This window comes from Chrysoperla carnea, chromosome 2 (assembly GCF_905475395.1).
Source record: "Chrysoperla carnea chromosome 2, inChrCarn1.1, whole genome shotgun sequence".
NCBI lineage: Eukaryota > Metazoa > Arthropoda > Insecta > Neuroptera > Chrysopidae > Chrysoperla > Chrysoperla carnea.
In genome coordinates, this window is record NC_058338.1 from 96,378,685 (window position 1) to 96,403,977 (window position 25,293).

The 25,293-nt window shown below is 29.9% G+C and overlaps 1 protein-coding gene across 1 annotated transcript; it reads right to left on the reverse strand.

The window, feature by feature from the left end:
* Window positions 1-1,945: 1,945 nt before the first annotated feature.
* Window positions 1,946-24,342, reverse strand: LOC123293094 (zinc finger protein 91-like). The gene is made up of 14 exons (XM_044873809.1): window positions 24,183-24,342; window positions 21,509-21,864; window positions 20,592-20,712; window positions 16,931-17,152; window positions 15,255-15,374; window positions 14,780-14,835; window positions 13,009-13,659; window positions 11,661-11,781; window positions 10,590-10,811; window positions 8,959-9,105; window positions 5,618-5,988; window positions 4,833-4,953; window positions 3,862-4,083; window positions 1,946-2,259 (listed from the first exon to the last, which is right to left on the reverse strand). The coding sequence occupies exons 1-14, from the start codon at window positions 24,340-24,342 to the stop codon at window positions 2,060-2,062; spliced, it is 3,090 nt and encodes a 1,029-aa protein (XP_044729744.1). The 3' UTR covers window positions 1,946-2,059.
* Between the last annotated feature and the right edge of the window lie 951 nt (window positions 24,343-25,293).

Below are 25,293 nucleotides of genomic sequence, written 5' to 3' on the forward strand. Positions count from 1 at the left end.
TTTGATTGTTTAAATTTAAATTTTGATGTTTCATAAAAGTTGTGAAAAAATTATTACGTCATAACATTAGAGGGGAGGAGGGAGATAGTAGGGGGTTAACGATTATCTTTTGTTCTCCTATACAGGTGCGTGTAGATATGAAGTCACCGAAAAGTTGCTAATGTAATACTTTAATGTTTCTTTACGGAAAAGTTACGCAATAAATTTATGCCATTTTTATAATTTTTTTTCGAAGAATTTTTTTCTCTACGGGATTTCACAACTTTTTTGGGCTGACGTAATTGAGTTTATTGGAATTCATCTACGCCTTTTTACACATTTATGTTTTTGGTGGGATACTTTATATACTAACATCTGTTTACAAGTTTCAAGTGATCATTTATAACACAAAATTCAATAATTCTATACAAACCGTAAGTTCATATATAAATGTAATGAATTTTATAGTAAAACAAATTGGGTAGGTTTTTGCATAAGGTTAGTCTGGCTTTGTTTTTAAGTCATTCAAAAAATTCGGTTTGCTTTGTTTATTTTTGTTATTTTTGTTTTTTTTTTATCTTGTGAACCCCTCTGGTAAAAACTTCTAGAACCGCGCCTGATGGAGGGTGAATATGATTATCAATGGTTAAAAAAAATTCTTTGGAAATGGCAATCAATTGAAAATAAAATTTTTTTAAAATTAAACCTTTATTCGCGTTTTATTAAAACATTAAACATATATATATTATAAATTTATTTATCCAATACTCTCAAAATTAATCCGGTTTAATAAAAATAGGTTTTACTTTTCTATGATAAAAAGTCAGTTTAGGCCGTTCTGCCATCTGGATGAAATAAAAAATCATCAACAGGGTCAAATCGTAAAAAGCTATATTTAACTGCTGCCAAATGGCAGCACGGCCTAAACTGACCAAGTGACCTAATTTGACGCTCAAACTCAGCGCCAAGCGTCACAATTATAATACACCTTAAGGTGCAATTTCATAGTGACACTTGACGCTAGCTTCTAGCGTCAAATTTAATCACATGGTATACTTTTGATCAGTGTCATCTAGATAAAAAGCAGCGTCAAACTGTAGCGTCAAGTTGACTTATCGATCTATGCAATTCCCTAATCTATTTGGATCAACAACAACACACGGTTATATTAACATAATATGTTTTTTTTTTTATAAAATTTACGTGACACCACCTATTTGATGCATTTTCGACCACTTTTTATACCATGCATATGTGTAATATGCAAGGTATACTAAGTTTTTATACCATGCATATATGTAATATGCAAGGTATACTAAGTTTAGTCCCAAGTTTGTAACGCTTAAAAATATTGATGCTACGCATAAAATTTGGCTATAGGTGTTCATAGAATCACCTAATTAGACCATTTCCGGTTGTCCGTCCGTCTGTGGACACGATAACTCAAAAACGAAAAAAGATATCGAGCTGAAATTTTTACAGCGTACTCAAGGACGTAAAAAGTGAGGTCAAGTTCGTAAATGAGCATCATAGGTCAATTGGGTCTTGGGTCCGTAGGACCCATCTTGTAAACCGTTAGAGATAGTTTAAATGTAAAACAAAACAAACAAAACATTTAAACAAAAGTTTAAATGTAAAAAATGTTCCTTATCAAAAATTAAACAACTTTTGTTTGAAACATTTTTTCGTAAACATCACTGTTTACCCGTAAGGGAGCCAATTAGGCGGAAATTTTATAATATGTACTATACTTGATTATCAGTTATGTATGTGTCACCTGTTTGTATGTGTCATGTCATAAAGAAATCAACACTGACTATTCATGGTATTTCAACAATTAACTCAGTCAATTGTTTGTTTTCACTTGTTAAATATAGTTTTACTCTGAAAGCACAACTAAAATTAAATATTTTAATTTTAACTGAAATATCTTTAAAAAAAATTTATAAATTCCAATTTCGTGATCATTTAGTTTATGGTGAAATATCCGCCATATATATGTACTCCGAACGATATTTTATGCTGCCTACATAAAAAATAAAGAATCTGGTCTAAATTACAAGATCTGTAACTTGTTTGGTCATTGGGTAGTGGAATTATTTAGAAAATTTTCTAAATGAGTTTTCATATGACTCTTAAGTGCATGATTTTGACTATAACTCTTCCCACATTTCTCACAACTGTATGGTTTTTCTCCTGTATGAGTGCGCAGATGCATTTTTAAGTTATCTGATTTCATAAATGCTTTATTGCAATATGAGCAAACAAACTTTCGTTCTCCTAAAAAATATCAAAGTAATTTTGAATAGTAATTATTAATTTCCCTGCTGGAATAATTTTTTGCCAATAGTCTAATTTAGTCTTGAAGTGTTCTGAAAAATAATTAGAAGAGTTAGGAAGTCTAAAAAATTCTAAAATACTCTGAAACTGTCTGAAAAGATCTATGTAAAACTTATTAAGCAATAGGGTATAATAGGGTAAAAGTACTTCCAAATGTTGATTTTCCTAATAAAAAGCCACAAAAAATTATATTCTGGCAAAATTAACACGCTTTCTTGCCCTAAAATTAAATTAAATTTTAAACCTTTTTTATTCTGTCAAAAACGCTGTCATCCATTTTGGTGACGTAATATTGGTATTATCAACAATCATTACTTCAAAACATTTCGAAGCAATAATTCATTCTTTCCATAGCGTACCAACTGGTACCATAATCCTTTTTTATGTTGATTACTGGTTTCTTTTTCTGCGTTTCTAATATTTATGTCATTACCCTGGTGGAAAAAATATTTGAAGAAATAATAAGTCTTAATAAGTCTTAGGAAACTCTGAAAAAGTCTTAGAAACTTTTAAAAAGTATTAACAACTCTGAATAACTCTGAATTAGACTAATCCGAAAACGTTGAGAAATTCAAAGTTCCTAAGACTTTTTCAGAATTTCTTATTCTTTCTTCAAATATTTTTTCCACCAGGGTACTATTTGTTTCAAAAATTCATCACAATCATTGCTTTTTTTTACTACACATTAGGTAATTTAATGAAAGCATATTAATTTTTATGCAAACAAAATCATTTTCATGTTTTAATTATATTGATATTAGTAATTTTTTTTTCTTATTTTTGATTCTCTCAAAAAATCTTCTACGTGCTTGTCACTATGTAAATACTTTTGCCTTCATCAGTTTTTACCTTCTTTTTTCATCATGTCGTTAGTGGTTATTATTTTATTTTAATAAATAAATAGGTACGAATTAAATTTCATGACGAAAGAACACAGTTAAATTTGACGGATACGTATCCAGCTGTTTACACTGAACTGACAGTTAATGCCATAGAATATTATACATAGAGAACGCCATTGCCCAAAATTTTTGCGTTATGATGAATGAGGGAGAAGACTGGCAGTTAGTTCCTATGTGTCCTTACCTAATCTCTATGTCAGTGGCTATATATTGTATACCTTACACAAAATCTCCATGCATCATATGATTATGACATATGACTATGGCAAAAACAGATAGGAACTAACTTGCAATCTTCTCTCTCATTCGTCATATCGCATCCAAATACAGGTTAGCATGTCCCCCGCGTTATCTATGTAGGTATAATATTTTATGGTTAATGCCGATATGACGTCATATCAGGGCTCGCTTGTGTTTTAGGTCACATGATATATAGTTTAAAAATTACGTTTTTTACAATTATATGCTTTTATGACTCAAAATCAGAATATTTTAGTATATTTCTAATTAAGAGAGTTTCAGAATTTTATAGACTTACTCATTCTTCTAGAATTGTTTTTCAGAACACTGCAAGACTGAATTAAACTATTAGCAAAAAATATTTCCATCAGGGTTATAGAAAATGCAAAATGAATTTTACCTGTATGAACTATTCTATGTGCACGTAAAGATTTCATCGTCCTAAATCTTTTATTACAAACATTACAAGAGTATTTTTCCTCTTCTGCATGTGAATCCTTATGTTTTTTTAAACTATCTTTCGTTTTAAATAATTTTTTACAAATATCACATTCAAATTTTCTTTCCTCCGAATGCGAAGAGGAATGCTTTCTTAAGGATTGACTATCAAAAAATTTCTTATCTAAAAATTAAATAACGGATTAAAGGATAACGTATAAGTTTCAAATAAGATAATATTCAAAACGAAAGAAAAAATTATTATCCATAATGCACTAAATAACAGGAGTTATTTTTATACCATGTATATATGTAATATATATCAAAGTATACTAAGTTTAGTCCCAAGTTTGTAACTAGAGCTTAGAAATATTGATGCTATGAACAAATTTGGTATAAGTGTTTGTAAAATTACCTAATTAGTTCATTTCCGGTTGTTCGTCCATCTGTCTGTTTGTCTGTCTGTCAACGCGATAACTCAAAAAGGAAAAAAGATATAAAGTTGAAATTTTTGCAGCGTTTGTAAATGACTTACATAGGTCAATTGGGTCTTGGGTTCGTAGTACCCATTTTGTAAACCGTTAGATAGAACAAAAGTTCAAATGTAAAAAATTTTCCTTATAAAAAAATTTGCTTGAAACATTTATTTGTAAACATCACTTTTTACTCACGAGGGCACACATTAGATGCAAATTTTATAGTGTATATTAATATGGGATTATCAGTTATGTATGTGTGACATGTAAGTATGTATAATTAACACTGCCTATACATAGTATTTCAACAATTAACTCAGTCAATTGTTTGTTTTCACTTGTTTAATTGTATTTTTTAAATATAATTTTTTAATATACAATTTTATTTCCAGTATCGTGGTATTTATTTCAATAACTAGATAATAAATACATTTTATTGCTAAAAATAAATATTTACCACAATTTGGGCACTGATGTGATTTTTCTCCTGTATGTCTTCGTATATGAGCATTATAATTCGATTTTTTTGAAATCGTTAATCCACAATACGTGCATAAAAAACTTTTTAATTCGTGAGTCTAAAATAAAAACATTTCTAACAATGAATATGTACAACAAAAAGGTGGGTAGGTGGCAGGGAGATATTGTCAATTATTATTCGATATAAAATTCCAGCCTGAGAGATTCAATTTCATAAGTTCCCGCTATTCCGCATCATTTTTTTCATTTGACAATCATTCGATTTGGTTTTTATGACATGTATATATATAATATATATCAAGACTAAGTTCAGTCCCAAGTTTATAACGCTTAAAAATATTGCTGCTGCAAACAAAATTTTAGTATAAGCGTTCATAAAACCACCTAATTAGCCCATTTTCGGTTGTCCTTTCGCCCGTCTGTCTGTGAACACGACAACTCGAAAACGAAAAAAAATAAGTTTAAATTTTTACAGCGTGCTCACTTTCATCCTCGCATCGTCCACCCCCGCGATTAGCGATTATATCCGCCATTACCGAAAAAGATTCCTTCCACACCCCCTTTACATAATGACAACAACATTGGAATGACTACAGATCACAAGCAGAACACGTCTCTATCTTTTCGTCCATAATATTGACCCGTACACAGGGGTTACGTTGCAAACATGGGTAATTGGCAAACGCAATTAAAAAAATGTTTACATTATTTTCAATTTTATATCGAAATTCCTTAATCATGCTACTTTATTGATATACTTACAGTCAAATGAGTTTTACAGAAGGGAACATGATCCCTAAACATATTTTTACATCCATAATCTTGATTACAAGTATAACAAAATACCGGCTCGATTGGTGAATGCCTCAACAGATCGTATGATCTTTTAAAAGTTTTACCACAAAACATACACTTGTAACCTTTCAAGTGTACAAAGTTTTGATGATCATAAAGTTCTACTTTTAATCGAAAATCTATCCCACAGTCATCACATTTATATTTTTGAATCGTATTGCAATCTTTTGAATCATTCTCATATAAATCTGAATTTGATTCTTTAACTAATTCAGTTTTAACAGAAATAAATTCAGTTGTACTGACTTTATCTTGAGATATTTCATTTTGATTATTATCTTCAAAATATGAATTAAAGTTATCTTCATTTTTAAATTCAACATCTTCATCAATTGAAACTTCTACTTTTATATTTGGTTGTACATTCGTGATAATTTCTTCTAATAACTTTTCGGCTGATAAATATTGAATTTTAAATTTATAAGATTGTTCTAAATAGTTTGTACATTCAACGCAGATATTTTTAGGTAGCAAATCATCAGCAGATATCTACGAAATTATATGTAAAATAATTATAAATATGGTTTTTAGTTTATTTTGATTAGTCGTCTAATTAACAAGTTCAAATTGGTGAATTATAGAAATAATGGTCGTAAAAATACGTGTGATACCTTGTTAAGTTCGGAAGGATGTCTAGAAAAATGTGACAGAATCGTTTTTCAGCAAACATAAAATATTGCAAAAGTTATAAACAATCAAAGATAATAAAAGATATTTCGTTTTTCGCCAATATTTTATAAAATATTAATATTTAAGAAATTTAAAAAAAGATTAAAATTATAAATAATAAAGATAGACTTTCGAAAGTGGGAGTTTTTTATTGGAAATTTCTTCTTCTTTAATATTTTTTTTTTAATTTCGTAAATATTAATATTTTATGAAATATTGGCGAAAAACCAAATATCTTTTTTATCTTTCATTATTTATAGCTTTTGCAATTTTTTATGTGCTTAAAAACGCTTCCGATACCTACAAGCATATCACACGTATTTTTACGACCATTATTTCACCAATTTGAACTTGTCGACTAGACTAGATGTTTATTAAATGTTTTTCTGAATTACTTTAGGAGATACCAAATGCTTAGAGATTAATTTTTTTCTTATAAATGTGTCTTGGACAGATCTGAAACCTGTGCTTTATTCTTTTTGTATCTTTCATTTGGCGATATTCGAAATATTAAATCCCACATCGCAAAATCTTTGTCCAATAAACGATGCCATTGTCAACTCGTCAGCACTCGCGTTAGCAGCATTTTGCTCATGCTTAATTTAAAAAATAAATAACTTTTATTTTTCAAATGGTTGGTAGCTGAAACTTTTTATATCTTCATATAATTTTATCTACTTTCGAATTATGATTTTTTCAGATTTTATCAATCTATCTACCTACAGTTTATTAAAATTGTTTTTCAAGTCTTTCAGAAATTGTTAAAATTTCTCTCATCACGAGAGTAAAGGTGTATGTAAAAAGATATTAACTTCGGAAACTTTCGAGCCTGTTCATGCACTTTCCTTAGTTTAATATAAGTTGTACTCAGTAAATAAAAATAATCTTGTGATAGAAATATGGTGAAATTAGTTAAAATGAATTTAATTATTAAGATTATTTTTCTGCTCTAATATTTTCACTCTCAAAAATTATTCAATAATCAAGTAATCAAACTATTTTTAATGAGCTAGTGCATTAAAAAAAATAATTTATATAAAATTATGTAGAGGTTATGATTTTACAAAGTTAAAGAATATTTAACGCGTGAAAAAGGTCAGAGCGCGTGAGAAAATCTATCATTACGCTATTAAAGATTACTGAACGGTTGACGCTAGTGCTGACGGGTCCAAGATGCAGAAAGAATACGTGCTTGTTCAAAATAACAATGCGCGTTCAATTTTGTGAGGATGCCCAACAAAAACTTACATTTTTCTGTAAATAAGAGATAGATAAATAAATAATTTATTTGTCCCATAGAGATATTATAAGAATAGAATACGCAGAATAACAGTGAGAGCGTCTGGAATTAAGATAGGGAACGCTGCCGAGCTACTTCATCATTTTCTCTAAGATGTCGACGGCAGCTCGGCACCGTTTTCTATCTTAATTCCAGACACTCTCACTGTTCTCACGCGCTATGGTGCATCCTCAAAAAAAGTAGTTTGCTCAGTATTGATTATTCGCGACTCCGAAATACTGAGCTAACCACATCTCATTTATATATGAAATGAGGAGAAGGGTGTAGAACATATAATTAAATGACAAAAAAAGGGAATTTCTACTAATTATCGTTACGAATTAAGAGTTGTAAATGATTTAAAATAGATTATATGTTCTATGTTTCTTTGTTTGTTTATACCATAGAGATAAATGTTTACAGTCTACTGCAGTCTACACTCTCTTCAACAGTGCCAACTATAGTTTCTTAGAGTCGCGGATTGCTAGGTAAATTTAAGAAAGTTTCATTGTTTTTAACTTACATGTACTGAAGCACATTCTTCTAACATTTCTCTGTATGTTTTTATTAAATTTGGAAGTAATGAGTTTTCAAATATTGAAGTCATTTTTTCTTTTTTATCTAAACAAATTCTACAAATTATTCCAAAATCATTTAATTCAATGAACGTATTCTTCATCATCTTATCAAATACAATTTTTATACCATATATACATGAATATATTAAGTTTAGTTCCAAATTTGTAACGCTTAGAAATATTGATGCTATAAACAAAATTTTGGTATAGGTGTTCAAAAAATTTGTACTTGAACAACTTTTTGGAGAAAAGCTCCTAGAACGTCAGGAAAAAAAACCAAATTAAAACACGTTTTACGTAGATTATGAGTTCGTGTGTGTTGGATAAAGTTGCCACCTCCAAGTTCCGGAAAGTATTTAAAATTCAAGCTGCTCAAAATTGCCGAATTGACCTGACTATGAAACAAATAATCAAAACATATCTTTCTTCATATTTTCTTCAACATAGTTGACAACATGAAATTTCAACCATCAACCTATTCATACACGTTCAACTTGGTTTTCAATATTACATATTATCAACTATGTTGTCAACTAAGTTGAGCGTGTGTGGGGTGCTTTAAACTACCTTAATAAAACAAAAATATTTTTTAAATAATTTTATTAAAATTAAACAAAACAACTTGTTTTAAAAATTAAATATTACAGAAAAATGAACAAATTCAAATTTGAAACTTCAGAGAGAAAAAAATATTCAATTTTTAAAATGAATTTTCATGTGACCATTAAGTTGAAATTTTTGACTAAACATTTTTCCACATGTATCACACCTAAAAGGTTTTTCTCCTGTATGAGTTCGAAGATGCATTTTTAGTTTATGACTTTTATAAAATCCTTTATTACAGTATGTACAAATGTGATTTAGTTCGCCTGAAATATAAGAACACTTTATTACAGCATAACTGAATATATTACTGAGTAAAAATGCTTTTAATGGCGCCTAACACGGTTCTGCGGATTTTTCGAACCTTGCATTAACTCTCTCATGAAATGCGCAGATGCTCTTTGGATTGACTATCTCTATAGTCTCATAAAATAAAATAAAATATGGTAACAAAGAAAAAATTAATGCATCTTTGAAATTTTCCGCAGTTGTTTATTAGGTTGCAAAAACTTCGGAAAAAAATTCGACCTCTCAGGGGCGTACCTAACCCTCTTTTTAAAGGATAGTTAGGAGTTATAAGCAGTTTTTTACGAATTACAAAACAATTATATATCAAATAAAAAAAAATTTCAATTAAAAGTTCTAGCTGAAATATTTGCACATTTAAGTTTCCTGTCGACTTGCTATAGCTTCAAAATTGACCGAGATGCCAATTTTAAAATGAAATTTTTTGCTCATTCAATCAAATGAAAAAATGAAAAAATATCTATCTTGTAAACCTTTAAAGATAAGACAAAATTTTAAATGTAAAAGTTATTCCTTATAATAATATTAACAACTTTTATTTGATCATTCTTTCGTAAACACCACTGTTTACCAGCGAGGAAAAAACTTTGGTGCCCATTTTCACCAAAACTATAAAAAATTTGTGTTTATTTTTTTCAGATTAATTTCAACTAGTTGTTTTGTGTAACATTCTAGAAAAACAAAAGAAAATTCCAGAAAATACTTGTGAAAATTTCGAAATATTTCAGTATATTTCTTCCGAAAGAATCTGAATCTATTGCCATTTTCTGTCATTAAATGATTAATTAATAATTTATTGGATATTTTCAGACTTTTTCAGAGATGGTTTTACTTCACATATTCTTTTTCTGAATTTCTAAATATTCTGACTTCCAGAATAGATTTATTTAGAAAAGGGATGTTTTACAAAACCACTAGTTGAAGTTAACCACCAAAGGTTTTTTCCTAATTTGCGCCCTCACGGGTACACAGTGATTTTTACAAAAGAATGATTCAAATAAAAGTTGTTAATGAATATCTTTTACATTAAACTTTTGTTCGGTTGTTATATCTCTAACGGTTTACAAAATGGATACTTTTTCATTTAATTGAATGAGCAAAAAAATTCCATTTTAAAATTGGCATATCTCGGTTAATTTTGAAGCTATAGCAAGTCGAAAAGAAACTTAAATGTGCACCAATACTTCAGCGAGAACTTTAAATTAAATTTTTTTTATTTGATGCATAGTTTTTTTTTTTAATTTGTAAAAAACTGATTAACCGACCCCCCCCCCCCCACAAAAAGGGGTTAGGTACGCCCCTGAGACGTCGACTTGTTTTTAGAACCTAATAAACAACTGTTGGAAATTTTAAAGATTATTTTTTTCCTTTTAGATATTTACTTTAATTGTACTACTAGTGATGTCGAGTTGGATACACGTTACATGCCCGTCAGTATTATTACCTGTATGAATTTTTTTATGATAATGTAAGATGTTCTGCGTTTTAAATTGCTTTTTACAAATATCACAAGGATAATTTTTTTCATCGATATGCGTGCGTTTGTGAATTCTTACAGAATCTTTTGTTTTAAATGTTGTTTTACAAATGTCACATTCAAATTTTCTTTCGTCCGTATGTTTCATAGAATGTATGTTTAATCCTTTGCTGTCACAAAATTTCGCATCTAAAAATAAATATTTAAAGAATTGTAAAAAGTTTTTCGTGAAATCTTTGCTAAGTATTTTATGATTTATGCTGAATTCTATCCATTGCAATCATTATTTTATTTGACAATATTTTTGAACTCTCGCCTTAAGTTTATGACCAAAAAACCTGCATCAATTCGAGATTTTTTTTTATTAAATGGAGAGCTTAAAATAAAATTGATCATTTAAGCTTAAATTTAAGATCTTTGTGACACAGTGGCACAGTATAAACTAAAATACCAAATTTTTACATTAGTTTTAAGTTTTTGTGTGCTTTACATAATTCAAAGTTCCTCATATACATCATACTTATTACTTTTAATAACTTTTTCTATCTCAACACATTATACCACTTTACATATGAGCGCGAGACTGTAAACTTCAATGCATTACTTAAGCCGGAATTCGAATCTGTGTCCTTCAGATATCCGGTCTAAGGCGTAACCAACACCGTGACTGATGCTCTATGTGAGTGGCTCAAATTATACTGGCCCAGCGGAACTCCTGAATGCCTATTGATGCTAGTGTCCGGCAGCATTGTAGCATTTCTGGCAAGTTCGTCAGCTTCAAAATTTCCTGGTTCTGCCAAATTTTTTAAGGACAATCAGCAATCCTGTGCTACCTTTGAGCACAAAGAATAGAAGTGGCGGACTTGGTTACGATCTAGACCGGAAATATAGAGGACGCAAATTCGTGTTTCGGTTTCTGTTTTCATTCAAAATTTTCATCTCTATCTACTTGTTCAAATAAAAATTTGTTGTTGTTAAGCCATATTGTGAATAACGAAGATCAACTTAATTGGTTAAATGGAAAACAGAAATAATTACCACAATGAGTACATTTATATGGTTTCTCTCCAGTATGTCTTCGTACATGAACAATATAATTCGGTTTACGTGCAAACTCTTTTCCACAGTAAGTACATAATAAACGCCTGTTTTTATGCGTCTAAAAAGTTAATTATTCTTTATGTAGGGATATCAAGCTACACAAAGTAACGGACGACAAGCGACACGCGATTAGCAAATAAATGAAAGTACCTGGATGACCGAGCTTTGCTCGTTATTTATTTTAAATGAAATCTAGCTAGATAGATTTTTCGCCCCCGAAATCCCCTTGCATACTAAATGTAATGAAAATCGTTTGAGCCATTTTCGAGAGAAAACGACGTTTTCTTAAAATGAAACCTAGCTAGATCGATGTTTCGTGCCAAAAAACCCACTGCATACTAATCGTGTAACAACGCCATCTACTGAAACCTATCTTTAATGCTTCAGTGTGGGTAAAGCAATTGTTGCTGAAAATTTAAAAAAATAATAGTATTACTATTCGCTAATATATGTGTCAGTAAAAGTCACATTTTTTTATTTTTTCTGAAAACACGGATCGATTTATCGCTCCCAAAAAAACTCTGCATACTAATTTTCATTTTCTCAGTGTTCAATGAATGGTTTATTTTATTAATCGTTTGATTAGTAACAGAACTTTCCACTTAACTCTATGAAACCCCTCAGCACTCGTCATGAACATTTTCTTCGCGCTCGATTTAAAACATAAATATCTTTTATTTTTCAAATGACATATGCGATTGAAACTTTTTCTATCTTCATATAATTTTATTTATTTTCGAATTATGAATTTTTCAGATTTTTCCAACCTATCTAGTTTCTAGTTTTAAAAATATATTTTAATGAGTCCTTCAGAAATTGTGAGAATTTCTGTCATCACAAGAGTAAAGATGTAAGCAAAAAAAATATTTACTTCGTTAATTTTCGGATCTGTTCGTGTAGCTTCGTTTGTATAAAGACGTAATCAGTAAATTAAAAAAACTTACGATACAAATATGATGAAATTAGATTTAAAAAATTTGATTATATAGATTATTTCTCTGCTCTCAAATTTTCTCTCTCAAACATCATTCAATAATCACGTAATGAAACTATTTTTAATTAACTAGTGCATTAAAAAATAAATGTATATAAAATTATGTAGAGGTTATGATTTACAAAGTTAATGAATATGTAACGAACGAAATATTTATATTTGACGCATGTGAACGGTTGACACGAGTGCTGACGCGTTGATGATCAATTTTATACCGTGTCGTAGCTGATCGCGTTTCGCTCATCGCTCATAGCTTTGTGTGTATATTCACCACATTATTAACGTTCTTACCGCTGAATGTTTGTGATATTGTCTTCTATTTTGAAATACTTTGCCACATATTTCACACGTTGAATGTTCTTTTTCTACGTGATTTCTTAACTTAGTTTTACAGCCATAATCTTGTTTACACATTTTACATTGCGCTACTTCTGGTAAATGTGCCCATAAATCGCGTGAACGTTTAAACATTTTATCACAGAAGACACACTTGTAGTCTCTCGGATGAACAAGTTTTCGATGTTTATAAAATTCTATTTTTAATTGAAAATCTATCCCACAGTCATCACATTTATATTTTTGAATCGTATTGTAATCCTTTGTATTATTCTCAAGTGATTCTGTATTTGATTCTTTAACTAATTCATCTTTTACAGAAATTAATTCCTTTGTAATGACTTTATTTTGAGATGAATTTTCAACTTTATCATTTTCATTTAATAAAAAATGCGAAGTAGAGTTAAAGCAATTATCATCATTAATAAAATCATGACTTTCGTCATCATTGGAATATTCAACTTTTGTGATAATTTGTGTGTTTGCAATAATGTCTTCTAATAATTTTTCTGTTGATAAATATTGGATTTTAAACTTATAAGATTGTTCTAAATAGTTTGTACATTCAACGCAGATATTTTTAGGTAACAAATCATTAGCGGATATCTACAAAATTTTATACAAAATTATGAGCGTGTTCATCGTAACTAAAAGCGCGTTAGTTTTATATGATAACAAGTTCCCTCTGTAAATTTCATTTAGACCCCTCATACTAAAACTCTATAGATGTAAGCTCATAATGACGCTTAACGACGTCTTAGAGCGTCAAATTAAAGTTCCATCTAGCTAAAAACATAGACTTATGTAAAGCGTCAAATTAATATCAAAAGTTGATATCTCGAGATAAACACACTAAAAGTAATTTAATTATTAAAATACTATTTCTAAAAAGTAAAATTAAACTGAATAGAAATATTATTTAGTGTAGTCGTTGAGTGGGTTTCGTATGCATTTACAGGTCCTACCAAACAAGGAGTGTATTTCGACGTATTTTGACTCGCTGAAACCGAATTCAACTTGCTCATCGATCAGGAGTGGGGGAGGGGAGGGGATTGATAAACAAATTAATTGTTTATACGGCCATAGCTCCTGAACTATTGAAAATTTTGGTAAGCAATTTTGTACAATTTTATTCTACATGAAAAAAAAAACAAATCTTTGTTTTTTTTGTTCGTCTTACGAACCAATAAAACCGGAGATATGGTTAAAATTGTAAACAAGTGAAAACAAACAATTGACTGAGTTAATTGTTGAAATACCATGTATAGACAGTGTTGATGAAGCAATCGTTTGTTTTTTGACGTCACGTAAATAAAAAAAAATATTCACTTTTAAATAGCTACACACACTGATATTCCCATATTAATGCATACTATAAAATTTGCAACTAATAAGCGCCCTCGTGGGTAAACAGTGATGTTTACCAAAAAATGTTTCTAACAAAAGTTGTTTATTTTTTTATAAGGAACATTTTTTATACTTAAACTTTTCTTCTATCTCTAACGGTTTACAAGATGGGTCCTACGGACCCAAGCCCCAATTGACTTAGCGCCTACACTAATTATATATAACATATAAAATAAGTTCAGAGTAAAGTTCAGCATAAAACGCGCTGCATAAACACGATTCTGCATTTTCTGTAAATTTGATCCAACAAGCCTATCATCAACCATCGTTTAAATCTTATCTACTGTAAACAAAGTAAATTGAAATGTTCCTAACTTACATGTACTGAAGCACATTCTTCTAACATTTCTTTATATGTTTTCATCAAATTTGAAAGTAAGGTTGTTTCAAAAATAGAAGTCATATTATCTTTTTTATTTAAACAAATTCTACACACTCTTTCAAAATCATTCAATTCAATGATTTTACAATTTTCCATCATTTTTTTATGAAATTATTTTAAGCCATTGCTTTTCCCGAGGCTATTCCCAAATTGAGAATAGCCTCGGGAAAGGCAATGGCTTAAAATAATTTCATAAAAAAATGATGGAAAATTGGAAGACGGAAGCGAATGAGATTCTTGATTAAACTTAAACACATTTATTTTTTAATTATTTAAACTTTATTAAATTAAATGGAAATGTTGCAAGTGAAAATCTTAAAAATTTTGTTTGGTTCAATGAGAAATGAAATTATTCAAAGAATTTCATAATGAGTTTTCATATGACTGGAAAGTAAAAACTTCTGGTTAAAACTTTTTCCACATTTAGTACACGCAAATGGTTTTTCTCCTGTATGAGTTAGTAAATGTATTTTTAATTTATGACTTTTATAAAATCCTTTATTACAGTATGTACAAATGTGATTAAATGCTCCTAAAATATAAGAAAACTTTATTATACTATGTTTACAGATGTATCTGAAAAATAGGCTAATTATTAAGGGGTCGAGTGGTATGATGTACCAAAACAAACATTTTGCTTTGAGGAACATGTTTCTTAAAACTCTCCTCAATGAAGTTACAGGCGTTAGCAATTAAATTTCTGCTCAGTCCAGGCCTGGATTTACATATTGGATCACATTGGCCATGACCCTGGACGGCCAATTTGGGAGGGGGGTAGTTCATGTGAATTTAATCTTAGACATGACCAAAAATGATGAAGAAAAAATTTTATACTTTTGAATTTTACAAACATATTTTCAAACAAACGTATAATTTTTAAATCTTAATTCATACGCTTTCTAAAATAAAGACTAACTGTTAAGCATATAGCATATCCATAAAAAAGACTTGCGTGAAATTTTTCTCTTCAGTTCAAATTGTATATGTATTTTATTGTGTCAGAACCATAGTCATATATATATATATATATATTTCAACAAATATTTTCATCAAATTATTTATTAATTTAATGAAAATATAAAAAGAATTCATACCAAATTAAAACTTGTTTATTGACTTTAAATTTTCTACTAATACTATTATTTGGATTCGACACATGTGGCACTGTCTAGTGTTTAATAATGTAACTAAAACATTTTCATTAAAAGACCCAAGGTTTTGTCAGAAGATAAAGGACTTGTATATATTATATGACTATGATCAGAACTAGTAGAAGAAACTTAGGGAAGCATTTTTTGCAATTACTCAAGGGCGGCGCTTTGTGTTAATCCGGCTTTGGCCCAGTACGTTGGTTTAGAATAAATTAAAAGTATTAGTTTGCTATTAAAAGTTTTGATCTATCTTTTCTTTAAACAATTTGCGAATAATAATAAGAAATTGTAGAGATAGAACAAAAATTGTAAATAGCGAAAATATTTCTATAAAATTATCAACAATTTTTGTTCGAAGTATACATGCTTCGAGAAACTGAATTGCCTGGCGCTGATCTGAATATCGGGCCACTCTGGAGTTAAAGAGAATAAAGCAGCGGGCTAACTGGAACGAGAGAGGTGTTTCGAACGTCCCTTTCACCCAAGCCTGCCATTCCCATAGCAAAATGTTCCATAATTTACTGAATCGAGGAATGGCTACAAGCTCATCTTGATTATTGGGACTTGTGCAGGGCATGCGACAGACCAAACTGTGTATAACCACAACTGGGCAATTTTACCGTGCTCGCCTGAAATTCATTAGAACACAGTTGAGAAAGGTAGTGGGACTCTTGACAGGACACCTTATGTATTATTATAATTATTATTTGTTTGAAGTATTTTTTTGAAAACCCAACATACTCAGGAGATATTTTATGACCTATACGATGTACAGAGCTTCTCATGCCTTTAAATTCAAAGAGAAGAGTTTCCGAACACATGTTCCTCATAAGATAATGCTTGTTTCGGCGTACCCTTATCATCTCTTTGATTACTATCCATTTATTTAGACACACCCTGAATATTTAAAGTATAAGTATAAGAGTTTTTTTTATACCTGTATGAATTTTTTTATGATCTCGTAAATAGTCATGTGTTTTAAATTGCTTATTGCAAATATCACAAAGATACTTATTTTCTTCTGTATGTGAACGCTTGTGTCTTATTACAGAATTTTTAGTTTTAAATGGTTTTTTACAAATGTCACATTCGTGTTTTTTTTCATCTGAATGTTTTACAGAATGCATTCGTAATCCGCCAGCATCACAAAATTTCGCATCTAAAATAAACCAACATTATAAATTTATTCGCAGAAAAGTGGACAAGATCGTGTATAATAAATTATACGAAAATTATATTATTTCAACAACGTTTCGCTATGTTTATTAGATCTCTTCATCAGACATCGAAAGGGTGAGAAGTTATCCCTAAATATTATATCAAGTTTAAAAACACACCAAAATTTTAAAAATTATTGTTCAACAAATTTGTTAAGACCACTCGAAAGCTTATTTATTTTTCTTGAAAAGAGCCATAAAAAATTCCCGTATGAGCTTTTTGGACCAAGATATTCGTTTTCCAAGCAAATTAACACTTCTCAATTAGCACTGAAATTTTTCTGATATCATTCGAAAACAGAAACTGCCTTTTTTTATGCCCTTGCATATTATTTTGTAAAAAATTTAAGTGTAACACAATAAGTGAGTTAACCTACTAAAAGTCAACCAGGGAAATCGGGGACCGTAATAGTATGATTAATATGCTGCGTCTAACGCAGTATACTGCTCTTATAAAATCTAACGCAAGCGTTGTCAATGATGCGTCACTGCGTCTGGTATGATTGTAGAATGTAGGAAGGAGCCGCGCAGCTATATCTCTCTCTGAGCAGTACTGACGCAGACGCAACACCCATACATGTTTACAACGCACACATTTATGTAAACACTTTATTTATGCAACACAATTTAAAAACATGTTAATGAGTGATACATTAACAAGTGAAAACAAACAATTGACTGAGTTAATTAATTGTTATGCATAGACAGTGTTGATTACTCTATCAACACATATAACTGATATACCCACGTAATACATACTATACAATTTATGCCTAATTTGCGCCCTCATGGGTAAACAGTGATGTTTACGAAATAACGTAAAAAAAAAGTTCATTTAAACTTTTGTTCTATCTCTAACGGTTTACAAGACCCAATTGACCTATGTGGCTCATTTACAAACTCGACCTCACCTTTTACGTCCTGAGTACACTGCAGCTTGATATCTTTTTTCGTTTTTGAGTTATCGTGTTGGCAGGCGAACGGACACACAGACAGACAACCGAAAATGGACTACTTAGGTGATTTTATAAACACCTATATCAAAATTTTGTTCTTAGCATCAATATTTTTAAGCGTTACAAACTTGGGACTATACCTTGCATATTACATATGTGCATGGTATAATAAATAATTAGTTGTCAAAAATGGCTTCGAAAGTATTGATGACGAAAAACTAGTGGAAACTGTAGCTAAATTTCCGTGTATTTACGATATAAGTAATAACCTTTAAAAAAGTCAACTTATCAAAGGCAATGCATGGATGAAAGTTACAGCCACTTTTTCTTCAGGGGTTATAGGTACTGTAGGAAATGAAGCATTTGACTGAGGAATTCTCTCCTCGTCAGTAGATTGTTATGGGCGCCGGTGGAAAATTTTTGTCTGAGTGTACTGAAAAATGTCATATACATGAGTGCTTGTGCTTTTTTGAATTACGCCCATGCGGCTGGGCAGAAGTTCCCTAATCCCGGACACCATTTTCTTTTTATTAAAAAATAAAAAAAATATTGAAATGTATATTTTGAAATTCATAAGTAATGTCAACAAATAAGCTTAAAAATATATTTTTTTTATGTATAGTTGAAATTGAGGCGAAAATATACGTTTTTTTTTTTCGAAGGCTTATATATCGAAAACGGTGACGTAAGGCAAAAAGTGTTTAGAATAGTCCAAAATAAAATGGCATTTAGTTTTCAAATCCAATTTTTAACCTGAACCACAAAAAAAATCTTCATTTTCGTAAAAACGAATTTTTGGCAAAATTTCTTAATTTTTTTTTCCAAACGCTTATATATAAAAAAGGGTGAGGTTTGGTGAAAATTATCAAGAGTACAAAAATGCTTAGAGTAGTCCAATATATAATATCTTATGACTTTCAAATTATTTTTGTGTCCGGAACTACGAAATAATTTTTATTTTCCTCAACCACGATTTTTCGGAAAAAATCCGGATTTTTTTTTTCAAATGCTTATATCTCGAAAACGGCGAGGTTAAGTAAAAAATGTCAAAGCTCAAAAAATATTTAGAGTTGTCCAAAATATACATTTCAATAGTTTTTTAAATGTTTAATAAAGAGAATATGGTGTCCGGGATTAGGGAACTTCTGCCCCGTCGCATGGGCGTAATTCGAAAAAGCACAAGCACTCATGTATATAACATTTTTCAGTACACTCAGACAAACATTTTCCACCGGCTCCCATGAAAATCTACTGACGAGGAGAGAATTCCTCAGTTAGACTTAAAATTTGTCCTAATATCATCCTTTATAAGATCCAAAACATAATTAAACTGAGCGACGTTTAGCTTAAAAAATTCCAGAAACTTTTAATCATACTGCAGTTAATGCTGATTGATAAGTTTTGCAAAGAAAATTTGCATGTTGTTTTATATAAGGTGTGGACTCCAACATTACCATCAAGCATCAATTTTTCCAATAGATTTTCTTCTTCAATTTCTTTCAAAATTAATAGGCGTAATAGAATATCGCGATCTAATAATAATATAATAATATTTTACTTTACTTTAGTTTTTAACAGTCAAGTATGACAGTATTGCGCGTCAAACGCTTACGTAAGCTGCAGCATAGGAAACAGTCAAGTGTGCGTCAGACGGACAGCATCAGGCGCGTGATTAAAAAGCGATGAAAATTTTTTTTGCAACGAACGGGTGGGTATGTGGCTGATGTTTTGTCAGAGTTATAAAAGTCTGGGTGGAAAGCCAAACATTTAAAAAAAATATTTTTGGCAACAAACGGGTACGTGGCTGATGTTTTGTCAGAATGTTAAAAGAGACGTTAAAAACAGTTTACCAAAACATCAGCCAGGTAACCGAAGACCAAGGGTCTCCGAGAGTGAAAGAAAAAAAGTAATTGTTTTTTTGTTCGGTTCTACACTCAGATCTACGGTGTTCGGTTACCTGGCTGATGTTTAGGCATATTTGGGTCTCAACTCAGACCTATGATCCCCGATTGCCTGGCTAATGTTCCGGATTGCCTGCTAGTTCTTCTTGCTCTATAACTAATAGTATTATCCGAATATTACTCACAGATATTCATGACTGTCACCGGGTGACAAAATTTTGCAACAGACTTCGCTACTTGAGATGTTTGATGAAGATCTAATAAAATGATTGATGAACGTTACTGAAATTATTATTGTGGTATAATTATTAAACAGGACCATGGCCCCTTTTTCTGTGAATTTTTTATTATTATAATAGTATGGACGCAAATAATGACATTGATAAACCAATATGCTAATGGCACGCTCTGTAGTATCAAAAGTTACAAAAGATTTAATTAAATGAATAAAGTATTAAAATCAAATCAATTATTAGATACAACTGAAATTAATTCAGATTCATAGAAAAACAAAAAATAATTACCACATTGACTACACTGATATGATTTTTCTCCAGTATGTCTTCGTACATGAATTCTGAGACTTCTATTATCTGCAAACGTTTTTCCACAATACGTACATAAATGGCGTTTATCCTCGTGAATCTAAAAATAAATTAACAGTTTGTTTACACTACTTGACTGTCATTCTTATAGAAAGATGTTCCGTAATTTACCGCATCAAGGAATGGCTACGACCAGCCCATCTTGATTATTGGGACTTTGCGCAGAGCATGCGACTGGTCAAACTTTGTATAAACACAGCTTGGCCATTCAACAGTACTCGCCTGAAACTTACTAGAGCACCGTTAAGAAGGGTGGTGGAATTCTTGACAGGATACTGTCGATTGAACTATCACCTTCATTACATGGGGATCTCTAATCATCCCTCTTTCAGTGTCTGTATGGAGGATGACGAAACTTCCATACATGTTATTTGCACCTGCAGATCTCTGCAGGGCGTTAGATTCAGAATGTTTGGGTCTGAAACCTTGGATCAATCAATCCTGGGAGAGATCCCGACGGAGAAGCTGTGGGCTTTCTGTGTGGCGTCTGGATTTCCGCAAAATCCTTTAACTTCACCCGATTATAATAGCGCCTTCTACCCGAAGACGTCTCGTCTTCAGGTGACTGGTTGTTCTCAAGGAGAGCACAGAGTACTATTGGCCTAGGTGCTGGAGACCCACTTGCGGTACCCCTCTTTTGTTTTATTATTATTATTATTATTATTATTGACGGCATTAATGAAAATGTATACGATTTAATATATACTATTTAATATATACTATTTAATATATACTATTTAATATATACTATTTAATATATACTATTTAAAGATGATCCTCAGAAAACGTGATTTTTTGGGAATGTTTTATAAATAAAAAAAAAGTTCAATGCTTACCATTCTATGAACTTTACACTGTGTACTATTTTGAAATGTTTTACCACATATATCACACGTCGAGTGGTCCTCCTCTACGTGACGCTTTAACTTAGTTTTACATCCATAATCTTGTTTACATATTTTACAATGGACCGTTTCTGGTGAATGTGCCCACAAAGATTTTAAATTATTAAAAATTTTCCCACAGAATATACACTTATAACCTTTTTGATGAACACGTTTTTGATGTTTATAAAATTCTATTTTTAATTGAAAATTTCTTTCACAATCATCACATTTATATTTTTTAATTGTCTTGGCATCTTTTGAATCATTCTCATGTGATTCTGTATTTGAAGTTTTAACTGATTCATCTTTTGCAAAAATAAATTCTTTTGTAATAACTTTATTTTGAGATATATTTTCAACTTTAATATTTTCATTTAATAGAAAATCTGAGCTAGAATTAAAACAATCATCATCTTTTATAAAATCATGACTTTCGTCATCATTGGAATATTCAACTTTTGTGATAATTTGTGTGTTTGCAATAATGTCTTCTAATAATTTTTCTGCTGATAAATATTGGATTTTAAATTTATAAGATTGTTCTAAATAGTTTGTGCATTCAACGCAGATATTTTTAGGTAACAAATCATTCGCGGATATCTACAAAATTTTATTCAAAAAATTTTATTATTAAAATAGTTTATTTATCTTATTATTAGTCTTATTAAACTGAATTTCGGTGATTCTATATGAACCAACACTACATTTGACCCAAAATACGTTTTATTATGATTGAATTCCAATTCATGAATTATAATCAATTGGAAATTTCCGATTAGTTCTATTGGATTGAATCGGAATTGGATTGAATTTTTTTCCCAATTAAATCCGATTCATTTCAATTAAATTTTGATTCAAAATTTTAATTGGTTTCAATGAGAATGAATCGGAATGAATTGGAAATTTTTTCCAATTGAATCCTATTTATTCCGGGTGATTGAATTGGAAATTTCCGATTCATTAATCTTTTTATCAGGGCGAATACTATTATTTTAATGGTTTTAGTATATTTTTATGGTTGATTCTACATTTGTTCCTCTGTAGTAAAAAATTTACTCATAAAACTTTATGATAAATGATTTATTTAACAAAATGCAAATGTGACTGACAGTATAAGCAAAAGGAAGTCGCATTCAAGAGTGTTTTAAACTTCCTCTATGAAAGATTTATTATTTTAAATTGTATCTGGGGTTAAATTACATAAAACAAATTATTGGAAAATGGTAAAATGTAGAAGCTTAGTATTTTAGAATGAATTTTATTAGAAAAATAAATCGTGACTGATACTACAGAACAAAACGTAACTGACACTACCGCCACTTTGGATTACAAAGTAATTGTATTCTGAAGTGTATTTTAAAGGATATCTTAGAAATTAATATTACAGGACACAAGATAGAAACTCCAAAATCAATTTAAAGATATAAAAATGTACTAAAATGCTATTTATTTGAGTACAATGATCAGAATCAAATGTCGCTAATGAAATTTAAAACAATTGGAATTTTAACGTTCTTATAAACATAAATAATGAAATTTTAATGAACACTTAACAATTACGAAGAAAAAATATTATTTAGGTATTTAAAATACTGAAAGCTAAAAGTATTACAGTATTAGCACCATACTAATGTATTTTTACCATCAGAAACAATATTTTTTCCATTCATGATACACTTTTTCATGGAATCATCCTTTTTAAATATATTCGAAAATGCGAATATATTTAAAAAGGTTTTGTGTGCAATTACGACACAAAATTCATACGGCTTTTTCTCGGGATTTCTGCAGTGGGATATTTCCAATCTTTTCACGAATAGAGAAGTTGCATTAATTTTTTTATTTTTTGCCACAAATTCATTTATAAATGAAAGAATAATTAATTTAAAGTAAATTAAGTTTTTTTTCTAAAATTAAAAATTCCCATTTTTTTTAAATTATTATAATCAAAAATAGTAATATTTTTGAATAAAAAAACGACTTATTATTAGTTGTGGCGTATTTACACCTGTTAAGGCTGTGAGCCAAGTGGAATCATGCTAAATTCACATTTTTCGGCTTGTTTCTATAAAAAATACGTTATAATATAGTGAAAGCAAGTTGAGAGACAAATCATGTATCATTCTGCATGTTGTTACTAAAGCGATATGTTGACGTCACTAGCGTTTGAATTTATAATTTGGAAAAGTTATTTTCAATTGTAAAATTACATGCCCTGGTGGAAAAAATATTTGAAGAAAGAATAAGAAATTCTGAAAAAGTCTTAGGGTATCAATTGCAATGCAACTTCTCTATTATGAACAAAATATTACTGGTGTTCTAACGAAGTATTTATGGGGTCGGCATACTCCACGAGAACATCGGAAATGCTTCTGAGAAATCACGAGAAAATGTCGTGCGTCATAGCTAAACTTCATTAAGTTTCAAACGAGTTTTTTTGGAGTTTTGTCGGTGGCGCTTAAACCCGCCAGCGTTAGATTAAGATATATCGAAAATCAAGAAATATTTTAAGCAAGCTTTAACTGAAAATATAACTTTCATGATAACAATCGAACAATTTGATTAACTATCACCGTTATTAATCATATGCAATGTAAACAAATTAATTTGATAAATTTCTAACTTACATGTACAGAAGCACATTCTTCTAACAATTCTTTGTATGTTTTTATTAAATTCGAGAGTAGCGTTGTTTCAAAAATTGAATTCATATTTTCTTTTTTACCCAAACAAATTCTGCATACAATTTCAAAATCATCTAATTCAATGGCTTTATTTTCCATAATTTTAGATAAAATTATCTACATAAGTAATGAGGTAGTTAATTTTTATAAATTGAAAATTTATAAACAGAATATATCAGACGTACGCTATATTTTTGAAGCCTTAATAAATTGAAAAACGCGGTGTTTTTAGGGAAACCTCTGTAAATAAAATGCTAGTTGGGTGAATTTTCTCACTAATATTAAATGAAAAAGGGCGGCCAAAAATATTATGAACGAAGTTCTCTTTAGAAAAAATTAAACATGTTTTAAAGAGAGTGGCTAGTTTTCGAGAAAATAATGTATACATTTAAGGTTGCCACCTCAAAGTTCTGGGAAGTCGGGAGGTAGTAAAATAATCCCTAAATCATAGTACTGATTGATGTTTTCTATACCTAGTTTTTCCATAATTAAAAGTTTAAATGATTATCTTTCAAATAATTTAAAATAACTTCTGCTTAAAACTATCGAATTTACCCGAATATGAATAAATAATCAGAAAAACTTTTTACAGCATTTATGTTGATATCGGGAGTGGATAAAAATTACAAGATTTCTGGAATCTCCCGAGCAAATCTGGAGAAGTAGCATCCCTATTTACAATTTTGAAACAAATCTCTGTTGCATTTAAAATCATATCCAGCCACATCCATAATTAAGCATTTACTTGAAAGAACTTAAGACCATATTTAAAAAACTTAAAATTATTTTTTAATCTGGGCTAGCGTCGAAAATTAGTTTTACTTACAATACCTAAATAAAAAGGCAGGAAGTTTGAAAAAATAAAAATTAGATCTTTTCAAATTTTATTAAAATTTAAACAAATGATAAATGAAAAAGTATCTAAAATTAAATAATAAATAAGCGAAATTTACAAAATTTAAAAACGCCCGACAAATTTTTCGAGTTTGGAACTCTAAACTCGCACTTGAAACATAGCTATAAGAACACTCTCCATTAAATTACCTTTTT

Coding starts and splice junctions, on each gene's coding strand:
- LOC123293094 (XM_044873809.1), bottom strand. CDS start 24,342: ATGGAAAATAAAGCCATTGAATTAGATGATTTTGAAATTGTATGCAGA. Junction 4,084..4,832: donor ACATCAGTGCCCAAATTGTG/GTAAATATTTAT, acceptor TTTAATTTTTAG/ATAAGAAATTTTTTGATAGT. Junction 2,260..3,861: donor ACATAGAATAGTTCATACAG/GTAAAATTCATT, acceptor GATATTTTTTAG/GAGAACGAAAGTTTGTTTGC.